Genomic DNA, 15342 nt, shown 5'->3' on the forward strand with positions numbered 1-15342 from the left:
CCCGGCCTCAGGTGCCGCTGGATGCTAGACAACCACAGACAGCGGGAAAAGATGTGGAAATCAGTTGAACTAATCTATCTAATCTACTTACATCAGACACTTTGTTCTACCTCATTACATTTTGCCTGATTAGTATTTGATTGATTTGAGTTTGCTTGAAGAAACTAAGTGACATTAACACAGAACAGGACATGCATACACACATATAGATAGATAGATAGATAGATAGATAGATAGATAGATAGATAGATAGATAGATAGATAGATAGATAGATAGATAGATAGATAGATAGATAGATAGATAGATAGATAGATAGATAGATAGATAGATAGATAGATAGATAGATAGATAGATAGATAGATAGATAGATAGATAGATAGATAGATAGATAGATAGATAGATAGATAGATAGATAGATAGATAGATAGATAGATAGATAGATAGAGCACATACATCAATGTTAGAGAAAAGTATATTTCAGACATGTTGAGTTGTATTCACGGTGCAGATTTACAATGCAGCACAATCTCAATGTTTTATAAACCTACACTGATATCTGACATATTATAAACATAATGCAGAGTCTCCCTTTTTTTCCTAACATGTTCGTGTCTTGTAACTGATATACTGAACTAAGGAAAACATTTTTAAGACAGTCTTCTGATGAAGATATTTAAATATGTTTTAAAGATGACATATCATTACAACCTGTGTTGGGCCATTGATTGTGTTCATGTCCAATGTTCTTTAGACACTGATGCGAAAACCCTGTGTTTATTCAGAAGAAAATATACTCTTAAATACAAAATAATGCAAAATTACTTTCCAATAGAGCTCTTTAATGAAAAACAAAACAGTTTTATTCACAACAATCATATAATATCATTCATCTTCACATATACACTGATACAACAGGCAACTACACTTTTTATATTTTGCTATGTTCATGGCATAAGGACCAATATTTCATCATATCAGACTAGTATTTACTACTATAACCCTATTAAGTAACTTATTTCAAGCTATATTGCGGTTTCAGTGCTTGTGTGCAGCTACTGGGACTAGGAGTCTGACAAGTGGTGTCAGTTTATCCAATGCCCATGTCTTCTAATGCTGGTTAAAAAGGGTTGTGAGAAATCCTACAATTTCGTTGATGATCTAAGACAGTTTCCTGTCCTCATCTCCAATCAGCAAATGAACACAGTAAGGAATAACAGCCACCACACCGAGAGGTACTGAAGCACTCTTACAAAACGACAGTATGTAAAACAGAACCTCAGTGTGAGTGGGCATTTTCATCAAGTCAAAGAGCTGCAGACACGTGAGAGTTGCGGCCACACACATGAGTTTGAATCTGGTTTTGTTGCCGTTCTTCCCCTTGCAACTCTGGAGGAACATCTCAGAGTTGACGGCCAGGCCAAGGCCAAACAAGGATCCCAGGTTTCTCAAGAGACCAGCGAAAGGGGTGGTGTCCAGATGGATCCACTCTGGGTTAGCGCACCACTTCTTGGCTTTGGTGACGGACCACAGAAGATTGATGCCCATCACTTTGAGGAGCAGATAAAAGCAAACGGCAAAGAAGAAAAGAAAAACGTCGGTCTGTATGTAAACTTTCAAGCTTGCTCTGTAAACTGAAGGGATGTGATCAAACACGGCAGCAACCAGCATACCTGAATAATAAAAAAATAAAAAGTTATTTCTTACACAAACTACAGCAGCATACAAAAGATTGGGTTTGTTTGTGAATGCAAGATGGAACTCACCCGATAAAAGGCCGAGGATAACCTGATCCGGGAAATGTGTCGCAATAAAAACCCTGGAGATGCAAACGCTAATCTGAATGATCCAGAAAGCCATCCACAGACCAGACCTCAGGAGACGAAACCTGAAAGGACACATTGATACATCAACAGTGATGAGGAAACTACTCACTTTAGGGAATAATTGCAATATATCTGCCCACCTCTGTAAACTCTGTACAGATGAGGTACTGGGGGAGGGCCTGGTGAAGTGGAGAACAGAGGTGATCATCACATACCACACACAGGATGAACCCATGGCATGCCCAGATGGATTACCTGCAGAAACACATCAGGGTCAGTATTGCTTTCAATGGGATTAATTACCATTATATTGCAGACATGGTGCTGACCTGGCCCTGTTTCACATGTGATTTGAAATTGCTCCAAACGTGGCGCTGAATTGTTGTGGTAGAACGTGGTTTCTTGGACCCACCAGTAAGGCCGCTGACCAAACAGAATCCTAGAAAAGACAAGTACCAGATTATAGATTGCAAACATATAAAATGCACTGAAAGTTGAAACATTTGTCTGTCCTGAAGTTCAGCTTACCATTTGAAAATTAGATTGAGCCAGTCTCCTATAACAGCCGACCATATCATCTTGGTGCCAACTTTATGACTGAGATGGAACCAGAGGGGGAAGTAAACCAAGAAGATGTTGCGAGGGTCGCCCACGGTTGACATGAAGTTGAGAAAGCCGTGATATTCCCTGTAGTTGTTCTGCAGATGCTGGATAACCAGCACGCCGCTGCCGTGCACTAAATCCATCTGAAGCTGCGTCTCTGTGTGCACCACTGCAAACCGCTGCTTCCTCAGCTCCAGTCGAAGCACCATGAACCCACATCGCACCTCAGATACCTTTATATATCTTAGACCACCATCATAAATCATTGGACGGGACCATGGTAACACCTTCCAGCTCTCTGGAAATAAAATAATGTGTCCGCTGGTCGTGAGGGCTCAGCATTTTAAGACAAGTTACAAAACCTGTTTACACCCAGACGAGCCATTAGATGTTTTACAGGCCATTGCTTTAACAATTGTTAAATATTAGCCATTGTACACACTGAAAGAGACAGAACCCGGTGTGACCCTGTGGATCCTTTCAGCCTCATTAATATTGTTATTCTCTAAGAACGTAGCAACAAAATGGGCCTCCCATAAAACTGTGACTGGAAAACACATCCCATCTGCTATCCACAGCTGGGAACACTGACTGACTGTCACCATTTGTTTTTTTTGTTCCATATTACAACTACAGTTGTCTTTGTTAAAATGTTAAAATACACAACATTACCAATGGCTATACGCTGCTGTACAATAATAAAGTTATTATTTCATTACTAGTTTTTTCTTCATTCTGATGAGGAATATGGTGCAGACTTGGTTGAAACCTACCTGAACTTCCTTAAACTCACCACAAGGTGGTGTAAAGTCACAGCAAAGACATAGAGGTATTATTTGCATCGAGGGGTCCTCAAGGTGTTCCTGGTTTAAACTGCAACATTCATCAGTAGATTACATCTTAAATTAAAAGGATATTCCCTATTTGGGAAAAATGTAGAAAAACATGCCGCGTCTGATAGTTGGTAAACTTGTAAACGGAAGAAAAGTAATATTACGTGGTTATTGCCTCATAATTACTTTCTACATAACAATTGTCACTGATCATATTCGACCTCACTTCACATTACTGTGGAAAATTGGTTGTTTGGACACATAGTGAATGACAGGAGCCATCATTAGGATTATTTGATTAATTTGAACATTGTTTTATTAAAAATGTCCCATCCATGAATCTAACTTCAAACAAAGTAAACAAAATGTTACAGATCTGACCACTTATATCAATCAATACATATCATACATATCTGATTGCACAAATATAAAAAGCTATAAAGATCTATAAGTATTGTAAGCTTTACATGATTTTTATTCAAACAGTTTTTCTTTATTTTTCTGTAGATTGGTTCAGCATTTTGGATCCCCCCCTTGTCGGATTTATGGTTTGAATAAGTGTGGACTTATGTTCGGGATGTCTGTATGTTTATATTTGTCTGTCTCTGAATGACTTAACAAAGTTATTTTAAAAAAAAAAGTGAGGATAACACGTCATTTCCGGCGCTTGGTCCCAGCCCTTGTACACCAGTCAACAAACAACGAAGAAGAATAAACCACGCCTCTTGATGCTAACCGCCCATATTTGAAAATAACGTCTGTTTCAGCCACAGGACGTAAAGAGAAAAAAGCTGAAAACGTGAGTATATTATTCATCATTCTTCTTTATAACGTCTCTGACATTTACTCCCAGGTGCAACGGACTCAGCTTTGTCCAACACGAATCTGTAAAAGCACCAGTCGCTGTCTTCTGCTGCGGAAGTAGCGTAAACTGTGTTGAATTTCCGGCTAACTGCTAATGTTGCCCAGCTAACGCTAACATGCTAACTTTGCCTGTCGGTGTCGATCACTCGCAATGTTTTCACATGTTGTCTGTGACGTCGCACATGGAAAACCACGTTAACACCACTCCGCAGTGTACACGCAGTGTGTTAACGCACAGAGTGGCGAGTTAGCAGACGATGCTAACAACAGCTAGCGAGTCGCTCTGTGCTACATTAACTTGATAAAGTTAGTAAACCTGTCTTATTAGATGTTGTTTTCAGGGACCATATTGTTGATACCACACAGGAATTTAACTCGTCATAAAAGTTTAAGTTCTTATCGGTTTTTCACCTCATGGGGGGTGCAGATGGCAGACTGGGTTTGTTAACTTTCAGTTGTTTTTGATGAATCAAGGGAGGCAGCTTTCACTGTTATTATCACTCTTAAAACACAAGGAAATGGTGAAATATCATCGAGATTCCCAACGTGACTGAGGAAAGGCAGCATAACTGAGAACAATAAAAACAATAATAAATGATGATAATTTAATATCTTTCTATTGTTAAATTAGCTGTCTTATCAGTGGTAACTGAAGTTGAAAATATTGATAACGCAGTTAAGTAGTACGTTTTTAATAATAATAACTACTTCTTTAAGTCACTGTCTCATAATCTGCCTATGCATTTATACAACCTTACTATTTTACATATGTATGTGTGGAAGCAGAGAGGAGAATGGATTCATGTCACATCTTTTTGTATTGCTTATCATTATGGCAGGTGCCTGGTTCCTTCATCTTAACATTACCATTTTAAGTTAGTTGGTTGAAAATAATCTGTTCTTGCAGCCAGATGTCAAACATGAAAATCATAAATATATTGGTGATGTTACAAGCGGCAGTTTATTGTATAAATCATTCAAGCAATGTATACATTTTTTTTCCTTAAAAAGTTTATTGTAAAGTTAGAATAATGCTCATCTTCTAAATGTACACAATGAGCATTAAGGTGTTGTTGTTTTTTTCCAACAACAGAACACCATGACGTCCATCACTGATCCCAGCTCCAGTGTCCGGTTCACCAGTGCAATGGAGAATAGCCACAACAATCTGCTGAAAGAATATGGAGAGATACTGGACACATCTACAGAGTTGTGTCAGTCCCACAGACAGTTTGTGAAGTCTGCACTTGGTATGTTCTATTTTCACATTTTGTATCTGAGCTTGGTTAAATCTCTCAAATGTAAAGGGACCACCTGAACTTTTTAACTATGTAATTGTAAGCTCCTTTCTCAACCACAGTAATTCGCAATATTAACAGTAATGCAGACTATGAAAACATGCAACGACCGGGGCATTTTTCAAACCCCTAGATTGAGTTATTAACAGTTACTAAGTGGAGTGCAGACTTACCTAGTTCAGACCTGGTATTAATATCAGATCAAGTGGACAGCTCTGGTTCCTGGAGACACATTCAGGGCCCATTCTAATGCCAGGGGTGAACAAGCTGTCCAGGAGAAACACCAGGAAAAATATTATTTTATATCAATATATGAGTTTGTTGTTTTTCTTTTTGCTCTGTTGCGTGGATATTTATCAATGTTTTTTTCTTGTAGATACATGTTTAAAGAAATGCAAGGATGATGAGATGCTGTTTGAGACGATACAGACGTACAAAAAGGGTGAGCTGCTGCAGTAGATCATAGAGCGATGATCTGTGCCTCACACTCAGTTGTTATACTTTATTTAAATGTTCACAAGATTGATTGATTTGTCTGAATCAGCATCCCAATCTGTTTCATTGATCCAGCACCAAAACAGTAATCATAAGTTGTCTTTTTTTTGACAACAATTTTGGGCCCATATTTGTATTTTGGGACCACATATTATAACACAGATTCAAAACCTCTGTTGGTTCTGCGACTGATGCAATGTTTGTTCCCCAGATGTTGAACAGAAGACTGTATCAATGAAGCAGAGACAACGTGATATTTCTGAGGTCGTATCTGAGATCCAGGAGAAGGAGATGCAGAAAGATGAAATCATTCAGAAAATCGAAAAACTTAAACGGGAACAAGCCAAGAGAAAAGAGTGTAAGTTGTATATTTAAAATTTGAATTCATAAAAAGATCACAGAACTAGATGTTTAACTGTAGCATTCAACCCTGAACTTATTATTATTTTCCCTTTCAGTGATTGTGTCTCAAAATAAAGCAAACAAAGACAGACTGAAAAATCTCCAGAAAGCCAGAATAGTCTTTCAGGATCATTTGGGGATGGAAATACGGACAATAATTGGCAAAACACAATTGGTTAAAGGTACGTGGAATATCATCTTGTACATTCTCATATTCAGCATCTTTATTTTTTAATTGTTAGAGTTTTTTTTAGTTTAAGTTTTGTACAACTCAGCTGGTTTTCTACCTTCATACCCATTCTTCTATCCTGAAGCTTGTGGACTCTGTCTTCTTTTGTTACTTTTATTACCTCTATAGAAAACACAGTTGTTAGTGTGAAAATAACTGCATTGTAATATTAAGTCATATGACGTGCAGCCATCTTTTTTACCTCACAACCCTTTAAAAAAAAAAAAAGTGGTTCGAAGTAGAACACCATTAAGGACTACCGTGCTGTAGAATAGTTTTTAACCATAAGAAAATTAAATCTTGTCTTAAGTAAAGCAATGGCTGTTTTTTAAGTAAAAGTAAATATGACTTCAAGACTTACAAATGTGGGTTTTTGTCCTTGTGAAGGTGAAAAGTTGCAGTTTGTTTTCCGGAATATCAACCCCTCAAACCAAGAGAGCGCCTACATCGTCACAATGGGGATTAAGGAAGACGGAGCTTACCAGAGTAAGTTATCACACAGACATGCACTTATAATATATATATATATATATGCAATCATAATAAGACTTTTCTGCCTGTTTATAGTATTGTTGATGTAAAGGAAAACAAAGCAATAAATTAAATGATCCTACCAAAACATGAAACATGTATCTAAAGCAGCAGTCTTCACTATTGTTTAATGGTTAAACTAGAAGGGTTTGGTCAACGGCGGTGTACAGCTACAGTACAGTTTCTTAGGCTATTGAAAGTGTAGTTCACCCAAGGGGAGGATCAAACCACCATCTGTCTGATAAACCAACAACCTGCTGCATCTGCTCACCTCCTAACTCCAGCACATGTGGGACTTTGGGACAGGAAGCAGGGCGGGGTCTCAGCTCATCAGAAAGTCAGATTTTTGATCCTGCAGCCTGCATGTCAAGGTGTCCTTGGGAAACAAGTGGCTGTGACAGCAGTATGTGAATACATGAGTGATGGGGAGGTGCTGTATTAATGACTCATTGAATTTGACTTATAAAGCACAAAATGCAAGAAAGTTACTGTAAGAATGCAGCCAATTAGCAAAGTGTCTCATAAAAAGGTTTATAGTAGTATGAAGACTGACATTAGACTTGTATATGAGATCGTCTGAGCAATGCAGTGAGCTGTTCTAAACTTGAAATTGACCTTCGACATCAGTGCTATGTTAGGATCTCACATCCATTTGTTTTAAAGACAAACAATTGTCTCCATCTGAGACATAAACCATAAACAATCATAAATCAGGCTCAGACTTTTCCGGCCCTGGGCAGACGGTGTATATATTTGTGACCAGGGACAAATTGGTGTTAGTGGATAAGTGCCACTGGAAGGAGGTTTTTGTAACAGACCCTTTAGTCAAAAATACAAATGTAAAATTTCCTCATCCTTATTTAACATCGCAGGTGATTTCCATAAGATTTACCAAACTCTTCAATTTCTGCAGTTGTGTCTAGTGACCCAGTGCTCGAGTGTTTGCCGGCATTGGAACGTCAACTTCAGGAGACCAACAACTTACCAGCATTCCTGGCAAATGTCAGGAAGGAGTTTATCTCTCAGGCACGCTGCTGAGATCAGAACGATGGAGCGACACACGTTCTTCCTGCTCCACTGTGGACTTACGTAAACAAGGAGGAACCATATGAGAAGAAGGATCTTTTTTTAAAGACAGTTTTTAATCGGTATCTACAGACCTGTAAACAACACATTATCCAACGTCTGTGTTTATGGATCTACAGTACAGGTATGTTCCAGGAAAATAATTGAAAATTCACATTTGATATTTTTTCATGTATTTAATTATTTTTCAGTATATTTTTATTTTCCTGTGTTCCATTATTAAAACACATCGATTTTTTTTTTACAGTAATTCACTTCGCTTGCATTTCATGTGGCTTAAATAATGAAAAATTCTAACAACAATGCAAAATAACGAAAAGAAACAGTGACAAAAATCATCCTGTCGGCAAAGGAAGGTGTGTCATCAAACTGAGTGCAATTGGATTTATTAATGATTTTAAAACGATGAATATCATTAAGTCACTACATGGATGGGAACGTGATCTGTTAAAAGACGTCTCTTCCATTTCTTTGCCGTGCATCGTAGAAGTGAATCCTCAATTCATGGTTCCTTTTTAGTTTTTTATATATTCAGGCATCAGATGATTGGACGCTGTCTAACACAGGCAGCTCCTCCACATAGGTTGATGGGAAATGTCCCGTCTCTCCATTTAGTTGACCAAACCACCAACCATTGTCCTCTCTGGTGTAAATGTCCAGAAGATCTCCTGTGAAATACAAACAAGTCCTTACATTCGTTTTTCCATCTTCCTCTTCTGTCGCTTTATATCATCTGCGTCTGAGTTGTAACTCACCTTCTGTCAAAGTCAGTTCATCTGCCTGTTCAGATTGGAAGTTGTACAGAGCCTTGCATTTTCCTACACTGCAGAACGCTGCCGTTGTTTGACCTGTAAATTGTTAATATTTTTTCATGTTACTGTAAATGTATGTGGTTTTAAATAAATCTTAGCGTGTATGAAAATGTCTTACCCTCTTGTTTGTCCTCGCCTGTGTGAGCGGGTTCTCTGTTATCTGTGCTGGCACACTCCGCAGCCTCACTTCCATGTGTTGAAGACGTGGAGGTGACCTGGTCACTGGAGCCCGGTGACGGCTCCACAGACGGTTGTTTCACAAACTGAGCCGGCCCTTTGTAAATGATGGATGCTCTCAGTGACTGTCGGGATCTGAATGGCGTCCTCCTGAGCTTGACTTGACGCGTCAGCTGAACCACACTGTGCTCGCAGTCCTTTGAAGAAATAGTAGTGGGTTGGGCTTTATTTTATGTTTCTTAAAATATGTTTACGAGAAAAATACAGTTTTATGTGATTGATTTAACAAAATTACAGCTATTGATAGCACAGGAAATGGCCCTGGCTAAACAATCATTTCTAAAATCACCTCATGCTGTGTTTGTAAGTAGGGAAGACACATGGATCGCTAAAAGAATTGGAAAAATGGATATGTATAGTTTTTTTTATCAATGCTGAAACAATTTACGGTCCGAAAATAAGCAGTGATGCTAATTATTTTTTATTACATTTCCCAGGATTTGCTACTTTACTTGGAGTGTGACCCATGGATAATGTTTGCAATAATAATAAGTGATAAATAAGCTATTTTAAGATGCCTTGAGTCTTTGTCATTTAGGAAATTGTTTGGGCATTTTTCTCTATTCTATCATATTTATAGACCAAGATGTTAAATGAACATTCAAGACAACAACACCGACCAAAAAATTTAGACCTAAGTTAAAATTGACAATCTTTGTATTTCATATTACAGCTAGAATAAGGGGTAGTTGATGTCATGTGGGGGTTAAGTTATACAATAAAAAGCTAAGAACCTCTCTCCTTCTGGGACATGCACAGTAACAGTAATTTTAAGTCACCCTGACAGTAATTGCTGGGTTTGGCTATTCTCTCAAAAAAACATTACCAAATGAAGCCTGTCGCACTGAGCAGAAACCTTTCCACACGTCCCTTTTAACCCAGGGAACGCTTGTCACAATATGAACTGTACTGTGGCTCTGTTTTAAATTCAGCCATTATGCTGAAGCTTAATTGGTTCTTCCCTCTTTCCCAGGACCCTTCGTCATTAGTTGCGTCATACTAATCAAATATAAGTGACACCAGCAGTCTGTCCTAAAGTTAATACATGAAGTCTTACCTTATCTTTCCATTTCACGATGCTGTCACTGAATCGGTGAAAGGACTTGGGTTTTCCCTCCAGTTCCGAGAGTGACACAGAGAGTTTGTAGTGAGTGGCCTCGAGCAGATCCAGTTTTAGAGAACACTGCCGGCAGAGAGACAACGTTAGCCTTTTTGCACATATCTAACTTACGATGAATTTAAATATTCACCCGTACACCCCACTATCCAGCCGCTACACACACAGTCTCCAGTGTTCACCTCATCCAGCTGCTGCTCAGTCTCCTCAAGGTTCTTCTGGTTTGAGAACGAGGGATTCTCCGAGTACGTTTTCATTAGCTTTTCAATTCCTGCAGGAGGAATGTCCAAGGTGACTTAGAGACCAATGCGAATGACCTTATGCGCTCTGTCAGGTGTGAATCACAGGATTACGCTGAGACATGGTCTGTGAGTGAACTCGACAAACCTTCACAGTCTTTCTTTGTCCTCGTAATGCCGTCCTCCAGACGCTGGAGTTTGACTTTGATGGCCTCTCTTCGTCGCTCTCTGCCCATCAACGATTTGCTGTCCTCCTCCTGTTTAATCAGAACACGCATAACATGTGTTCAATATATCAGCAATGGAGATGGTCTTGGTGTAGTAATGACTGGTGGAGTATTTGAAGGAAATTCCATTTGAAACCCTGTAAACCTTATTAAATCAGATTAATTCCACGGAATGTACTATCATATTGTCGAGCTGAGTACTTGAAATATGCACGTGTTAAAAGAATCCTCTTAACAGACATCAAAATGACACGTGCATCTCTGTATGGGCAGTGTGCACGCTCCCATCAAAAACACCCCCCTGCAGAGATGTGTCTTTGAACAGCTCAATCCCTGGACGAGTCGGAGGCCTGCAGTCAAAACTCTCCTCAACATGCAGAAGAACATTCTGAGTGTAAAATTGCAAAACTTACGAAATAATCAGCCATTAAAAACTCTGCTGTGTTGTCGTCGGCTGTGATTCTGTTTTCCTCCACCAGCATCTGTATGTCTTTATCCATGTCCACCTTTTGGACCAGCTGTTCTATCTGTCTTTGGCCCTGGAGGAGGCAGGAATGTATTCTTATATAAGTTCAAAATATCCATAGCGGGCTTTAGAGTGTGTTCGCGAAGCAGGGTGAACATCAAGACGCCTCACGTGTTTGAGGGTCTGGCCGAAACCGGACATGTGGAGGTTGTATCTGTTCAAAATGTTGCACAGGACTTCAATTCGCTGTTTCTCCAGCTCCTGTATGATCTGAAGAAAGAGCAGAAAGTGGTGCTGTGATGCTTTCTGTGCTCCAAGTTCAATCCCTGCTCAAAACACCAAGGAAAACAAGGTCTGTGTATCTCACAGAATAAAGGATGAAATCAGAATGGAAAGTTGTTTCAGAATAGGCTGGCAATGTGGAGCTACAAACAAAGCACTGGAGTGGTACACTGGCCCATATAAACCATATTTGCAGCCAAAAGCTCACTGTTTTAACTTTTCCTAAAGGAAGCGTCCTGGAACAATCTGAACTTTCCTGTTCGCTCACAAAAAGACTCTGGATAAAGACGAACAGCTTAAAACCAAAGTTAGAACAATAGGAAATAATTTTCTGTACCTGGTAGCAGTTTTTCAGTGTGTTTTCCCATTTGAGTCTCATCTGATGACCATCCATGTTAATATGAAAGTATTCGTCATCCACGCGTGACTGCACCTCTGCAGACTTAGTCATCCTGTTGAGCATCTGTCATCAGAACCGGGAAACCCCATTAGCTGCCACATCAGTATTAATTACAACTCAATTAATAAAATGGTTTGCTACTGTACCTTTTGTTTTTCCTTTTGTGTGCACATGTGAGCGTTGTTGTCAACAAAGTTGAACAGAGCCTCGTGTTCTCTCGTTAGTCCGACTAATTTCTTCTTTATCTGTTTATGACACAAGAAATCACAGAACAACAAATTTGTACAGGTAAATAATTCAGCATCGTGCAACAAATCCGATTTGACTTCAAACTAAGTCCCCATTTATTATTTTTCAATTTATTTTGATTCTACACTGTCCTCTCCAGTTTTTTGTGTGGCCCCACCGTACTGTATATCATATATTTTCTATGTTTTTTATCTTGCTGTGTCATGAATGCACCTTTGCTGTATTTGAGAGAAGCCAAAGGCAAATTTCTACTGATACATATTCAACATATTATTCATTTATTATATGTTATTTATTTACATAGCACATTATCATACATTCATTATGCAGGATACGCTTTCATAATGTGTTATGTTTCCTAGCAACAGCCCCAGGTAATTTTAACCATGGTCATAATGCATTATAAATTCAAACATTACAGTGGCTCATGATCCTACATGTTTTATGAAAGGTTATGAAGTCACCTGAGCAGGCAGCGCTGTGTTTTCTGTCAACATGAGCAGGAAGATACAGCTGATTCGTTCCTTTTTGGCAATACAAGGATCTTTTACACGTCTTTATTACTTGTCACACAAAATGAGCAGTGTGATTATAAACTATTGAATTATTGACTACTTATAGAATGGTTATCCCACTTTTAATGGCTAATCACTGTTTTAACACATCAAAATGCATTATGAATGCTTTGCAATGCATAATGTAATACACTATACATTATACATGCTGTAAGGGCCTCACTGTAAAGGTTACCATGACATAAGAGAGGACAGCCACACAAACCTTTAATGGGTTTATGGATTTCTGTGATAATAACTGTCTCTATGGCGACAACTGGAGGATTTACCTTGAGTTGATCACTCCAGTTAGCAGTGACTAGTTTTCCAGTTCTGTCAATGGCACTGTCGAGCTGTCCAAGCACAGGACAGGTTAGAGGCAGATTATGAGATGGAAGAATAAACAGTAAACTGAAATAAAGAATAAACTACATACAGGCTTTTTCCTCTTATTATGCTCGTCTAAGACTTGTCGTATTTCCAGGATTGCCTCTTGTTGAAAAGCATTTCCTAATGATCTGGAATGAGAACAACAACAATTTAACCCAGGATCTCCTTCACAGCTTGTTTGACAGGCACAGTTACGAGGTGAGCTGAAAACTACCTGTGGGCGTCTGCTCTCGAGTACATCTCATCTGACACATGACACCAGGCGCTGTAGGTGGAACTGAGCGGGGGAGGCAGCAGGAAAAAGGTTAGAGCTTTGGTGTAATTATCCTGACACCTACCTGTGATGTTGCTCTTGTCTAACTCGCTCAGGGTGTGTTGTTTTCCCTAATAACACTATTTCCATGCGCCACATGGCAGCTAGTGCCCGGGAGGAGGTCACATCTAACACAAAACCGAGGAAAAGACGGAGCCAAGCACAGTTTCTGCTCTGTCCCTTACTTGTCTGACATTCCTTTGGAGGCCCGGATGAGTTTGCTGGCGAGTTTTTGCAGTCCTTTAGCGTACGTAAGCTCAAGCTCAGCTCTAAGAGAGGGAAATGAACTAAGTCAAACAATAACCTGTGCAGCCATTAAAGGTTAGTCCGAAGGCCGAAGCTGCACTGAACCTACCTTTGCTGAAAAACTGCCATGAGCTCTTTGCAGAAATTCTCCCCGGATTTAGAGAATCGCTTCACATTTTGATACAGTTGGTTATACTGGAAGACAAAAGGATAAAACTCCATGAGATCTTGCCATATTGAATTAACTTTCAGCCTATGACAAATTTAAATGTGACTGTTCTCATTGTCTGATCCAGTAATATCCAAACAACAACATTCCGTTTTTCGCTCGTCTGCTGTAAACTTAGAAAACATCAAGTATACTCACAGAGCAGGTGCTGATAGGATCCCGCATCTTGAGGCTGTGGCTGTTTGTTGACTTTGGACCTGGAACTTTGACCACCTTCCCCTGAAAGTCACTCATGCGGAAATCACCTGAGCTATTGTCAGAGCGCCATATGAGGAAAATTCCAGTGAGTGAAGAAACTACAAGTGTGAACTCAGGCTAAACGCCAAGTTACACTGGCTCCGGTGCAAAGGAAAAGGGGGAGATATAAACACTAAACAAAGGCCTATTCTTGTTCTTATCTGTCATTAAAAATCTATGTGTGTTGACATGTGGAAGTATTGCATTCCCTTTAGAAAAAATGTTTCTCTGAATTACAGAGATCGCCTACCGTAAAATTCTAAGGGAAGCATTTAAATACATTGAGAGCGTTGAAGCAAACTGTGTGATCCGGCTTTATTTTGGTTTGGGGCATTGGTGAGATACTTGTTTCTTTAAGTGATATCAGTGGCATTGTTATCAATAAATAATTATAAAACAAAACTTTTATTTCTGTTGTCCTTATTTGAACAAGGTGCTTTACAAAAAACATGGGAATAAAACAACACAGAACAAAACAAAAGTAAGAAAGACAACTTAAAACCAGGCAAGAAAAAGCTTTGCTATAAAAATATGTTTTAAACAATGATAAACAGGTTCTGGGAAGTCTAATGTCATCCACTAGTGATTATTAGTGTATGGGCTTTGTGCAGACACCTCAGGACTTTGGGAGGTGAATGCAATACTTCTGCAGTGCTAAAATTAGAATGGCTTTATCAATCTATGTTAAAAAGAAGCAAACCTGGTGCCACTTTCTAATAAGAAATGTAACAGCTAAACAGTCTTATTAAGCCACATTTAAATCCACTAGATCTAGATTTTTATCTTATTTCACACACTCATACATGTTAGTCCCCTAAACATGCCTGATCCTTGGGAAATCAAAGTAAATGTTGAAAAATCCTCCATCCCATAGTGTCAGAGAAAGTGAAGGTATTCCAGGATAGGAATTCACGCCAAAAGGCAACGGTATCATTGTTTGGTCATGGCCCTTCACAAAGTTTTCAATGAACTTTCATAATTCTGGTAATCTGCTTCGGTCAAAGTTGCTGCATTTATTGACTATTTTGTTCAGTTTACACAACACTGACACACGATAACCTTCATTTGTCGGTGAGTCACAGACTGTACTTACTTTTCATTGACTGCTTTGGCTGCAGACATTTTGAAAATACAGATGTTAACAAAAGCATCAATGATGACAAATGATGCGCATTGTCA

General features: G+C 39.0%; 3 protein-coding genes across 3 annotated transcripts; 1 reads left to right on the top strand and 2 right to left on the bottom strand.

Annotated features, from left to right (window-relative positions):
- Positions 1 to 1159: 1159 nt before the first annotated feature.
- Positions 1160 to 2570, bottom strand: LOC133021881 (glucose-6-phosphatase 2-like). The gene is made up of 5 exons (XM_061088885.1): positions 2353 to 2570; positions 2154 to 2263; positions 1993 to 2079; positions 1765 to 1932; positions 1160 to 1671 (listed from the first exon to the last, which is right to left on the bottom strand). Exons 1-5 carry the CDS (start codon positions 2568 to 2570, stop codon positions 1160 to 1162), a joined length of 1095 nt encoding a protein of 364 aa, XP_060944868.1.
- Positions 2571 to 4002: 1432 nt separating this feature from the next.
- Positions 4003 to 9087, top strand: spc25 (SPC25 component of NDC80 kinetochore complex). Its single transcript, XM_061088733.1, has 7 exons — positions 4003 to 4059; positions 5218 to 5374; positions 5799 to 5864; positions 6129 to 6275; positions 6376 to 6501; positions 6936 to 7034; positions 7993 to 9087. The coding sequence occupies exons 2-7, from the start codon at positions 5224 to 5226 to the stop codon at positions 8115 to 8117; spliced, it is 714 nt and encodes a 237-aa protein (XP_060944716.1). The 5' UTR covers positions 4003 to 4059; positions 5218 to 5223; the 3' UTR covers positions 8118 to 9087.
- Positions 8666 to 14106, bottom strand: nostrin (nitric oxide synthase trafficking). Its single transcript, XM_061088732.1, has 16 exons — positions 14065 to 14106; positions 13807 to 13892; positions 13637 to 13720; positions 13353 to 13415; positions 13185 to 13266; positions 13039 to 13101; positions 12092 to 12190; positions 11883 to 12008; positions 11435 to 11533; positions 11211 to 11336; positions 10719 to 10827; positions 10514 to 10602; positions 10272 to 10397; positions 9096 to 9351; positions 8921 to 9013; positions 8666 to 8833 (listed from the first exon to the last, which is right to left on the bottom strand). The coding sequence occupies exons 1-16, from the start codon at positions 14089 to 14091 to the stop codon at positions 8697 to 8699; spliced, it is 1665 nt and encodes a 554-aa protein (XP_060944715.1). The 5' UTR covers positions 14092 to 14106; the 3' UTR covers positions 8666 to 8696.
- Positions 14107 to 15342: the final 1236 nt, after the last annotated feature.

This window comes from Limanda limanda, chromosome 16, assembly GCF_963576545.1.
Source record: "Limanda limanda chromosome 16, fLimLim1.1, whole genome shotgun sequence".
Lineage (NCBI taxonomy): Eukaryota > Metazoa > Chordata > Actinopteri > Pleuronectiformes > Pleuronectidae > Limanda > Limanda limanda.

Coding starts and splice junctions, on each gene's coding strand:
- LOC133021881 (XM_061088885.1), bottom strand. CDS start 2,570: ATGGATTTAGTGCACGGCAGCGGCGTGCTGGTTATCCAGCATCTGCAG. Junction 2,264..2,352: donor CTCAATCTAATTTTCAAATG/GTAAGCTGAACT, acceptor TGTCTTTTCTAG/GATTCTGTTTGGTCAGCGGC. Junction 2,080..2,153: donor CACATGTGAAACAGGGCCAG/GTCAGCACCATG, acceptor GTGTTTCTGCAG/GTAATCCATCTGGGCATGCC.
- spc25 (XM_061088733.1), top strand. CDS start 5,224: ATGACGTCCATCACTGATCCCAGCTCCAGTGTCCGGTTCACCAGTGCA. Junction 5,375..5,798: donor GTTTGTGAAGTCTGCACTTG/GTATGTTCTATT, acceptor TTTTTCTTGTAG/ATACATGTTTAAAGAAATGC. Junction 5,865..6,128: donor GATACAGACGTACAAAAAGG/GTGAGCTGCTGC, acceptor TTTGTTCCCCAG/ATGTTGAACAGAAGACTGTA.
- nostrin (XM_061088732.1), bottom strand. CDS start 14,091: ATGCGGGATCCTATCAGCACCTGCTCT. Junction 12,191..13,038: donor ACTGGAGTGATCAACTCAAG/GTAAATCCTCCA, acceptor TGTCATAAACAG/ATAAAGAAGAAATTAGTCGG. Junction 9,352..10,271: donor TCGTGAAATGGAAAGATAAG/GTAAGACTTCAT, acceptor ATTTCTTCAAAG/GACTGCGAGCACAGTGTGGT.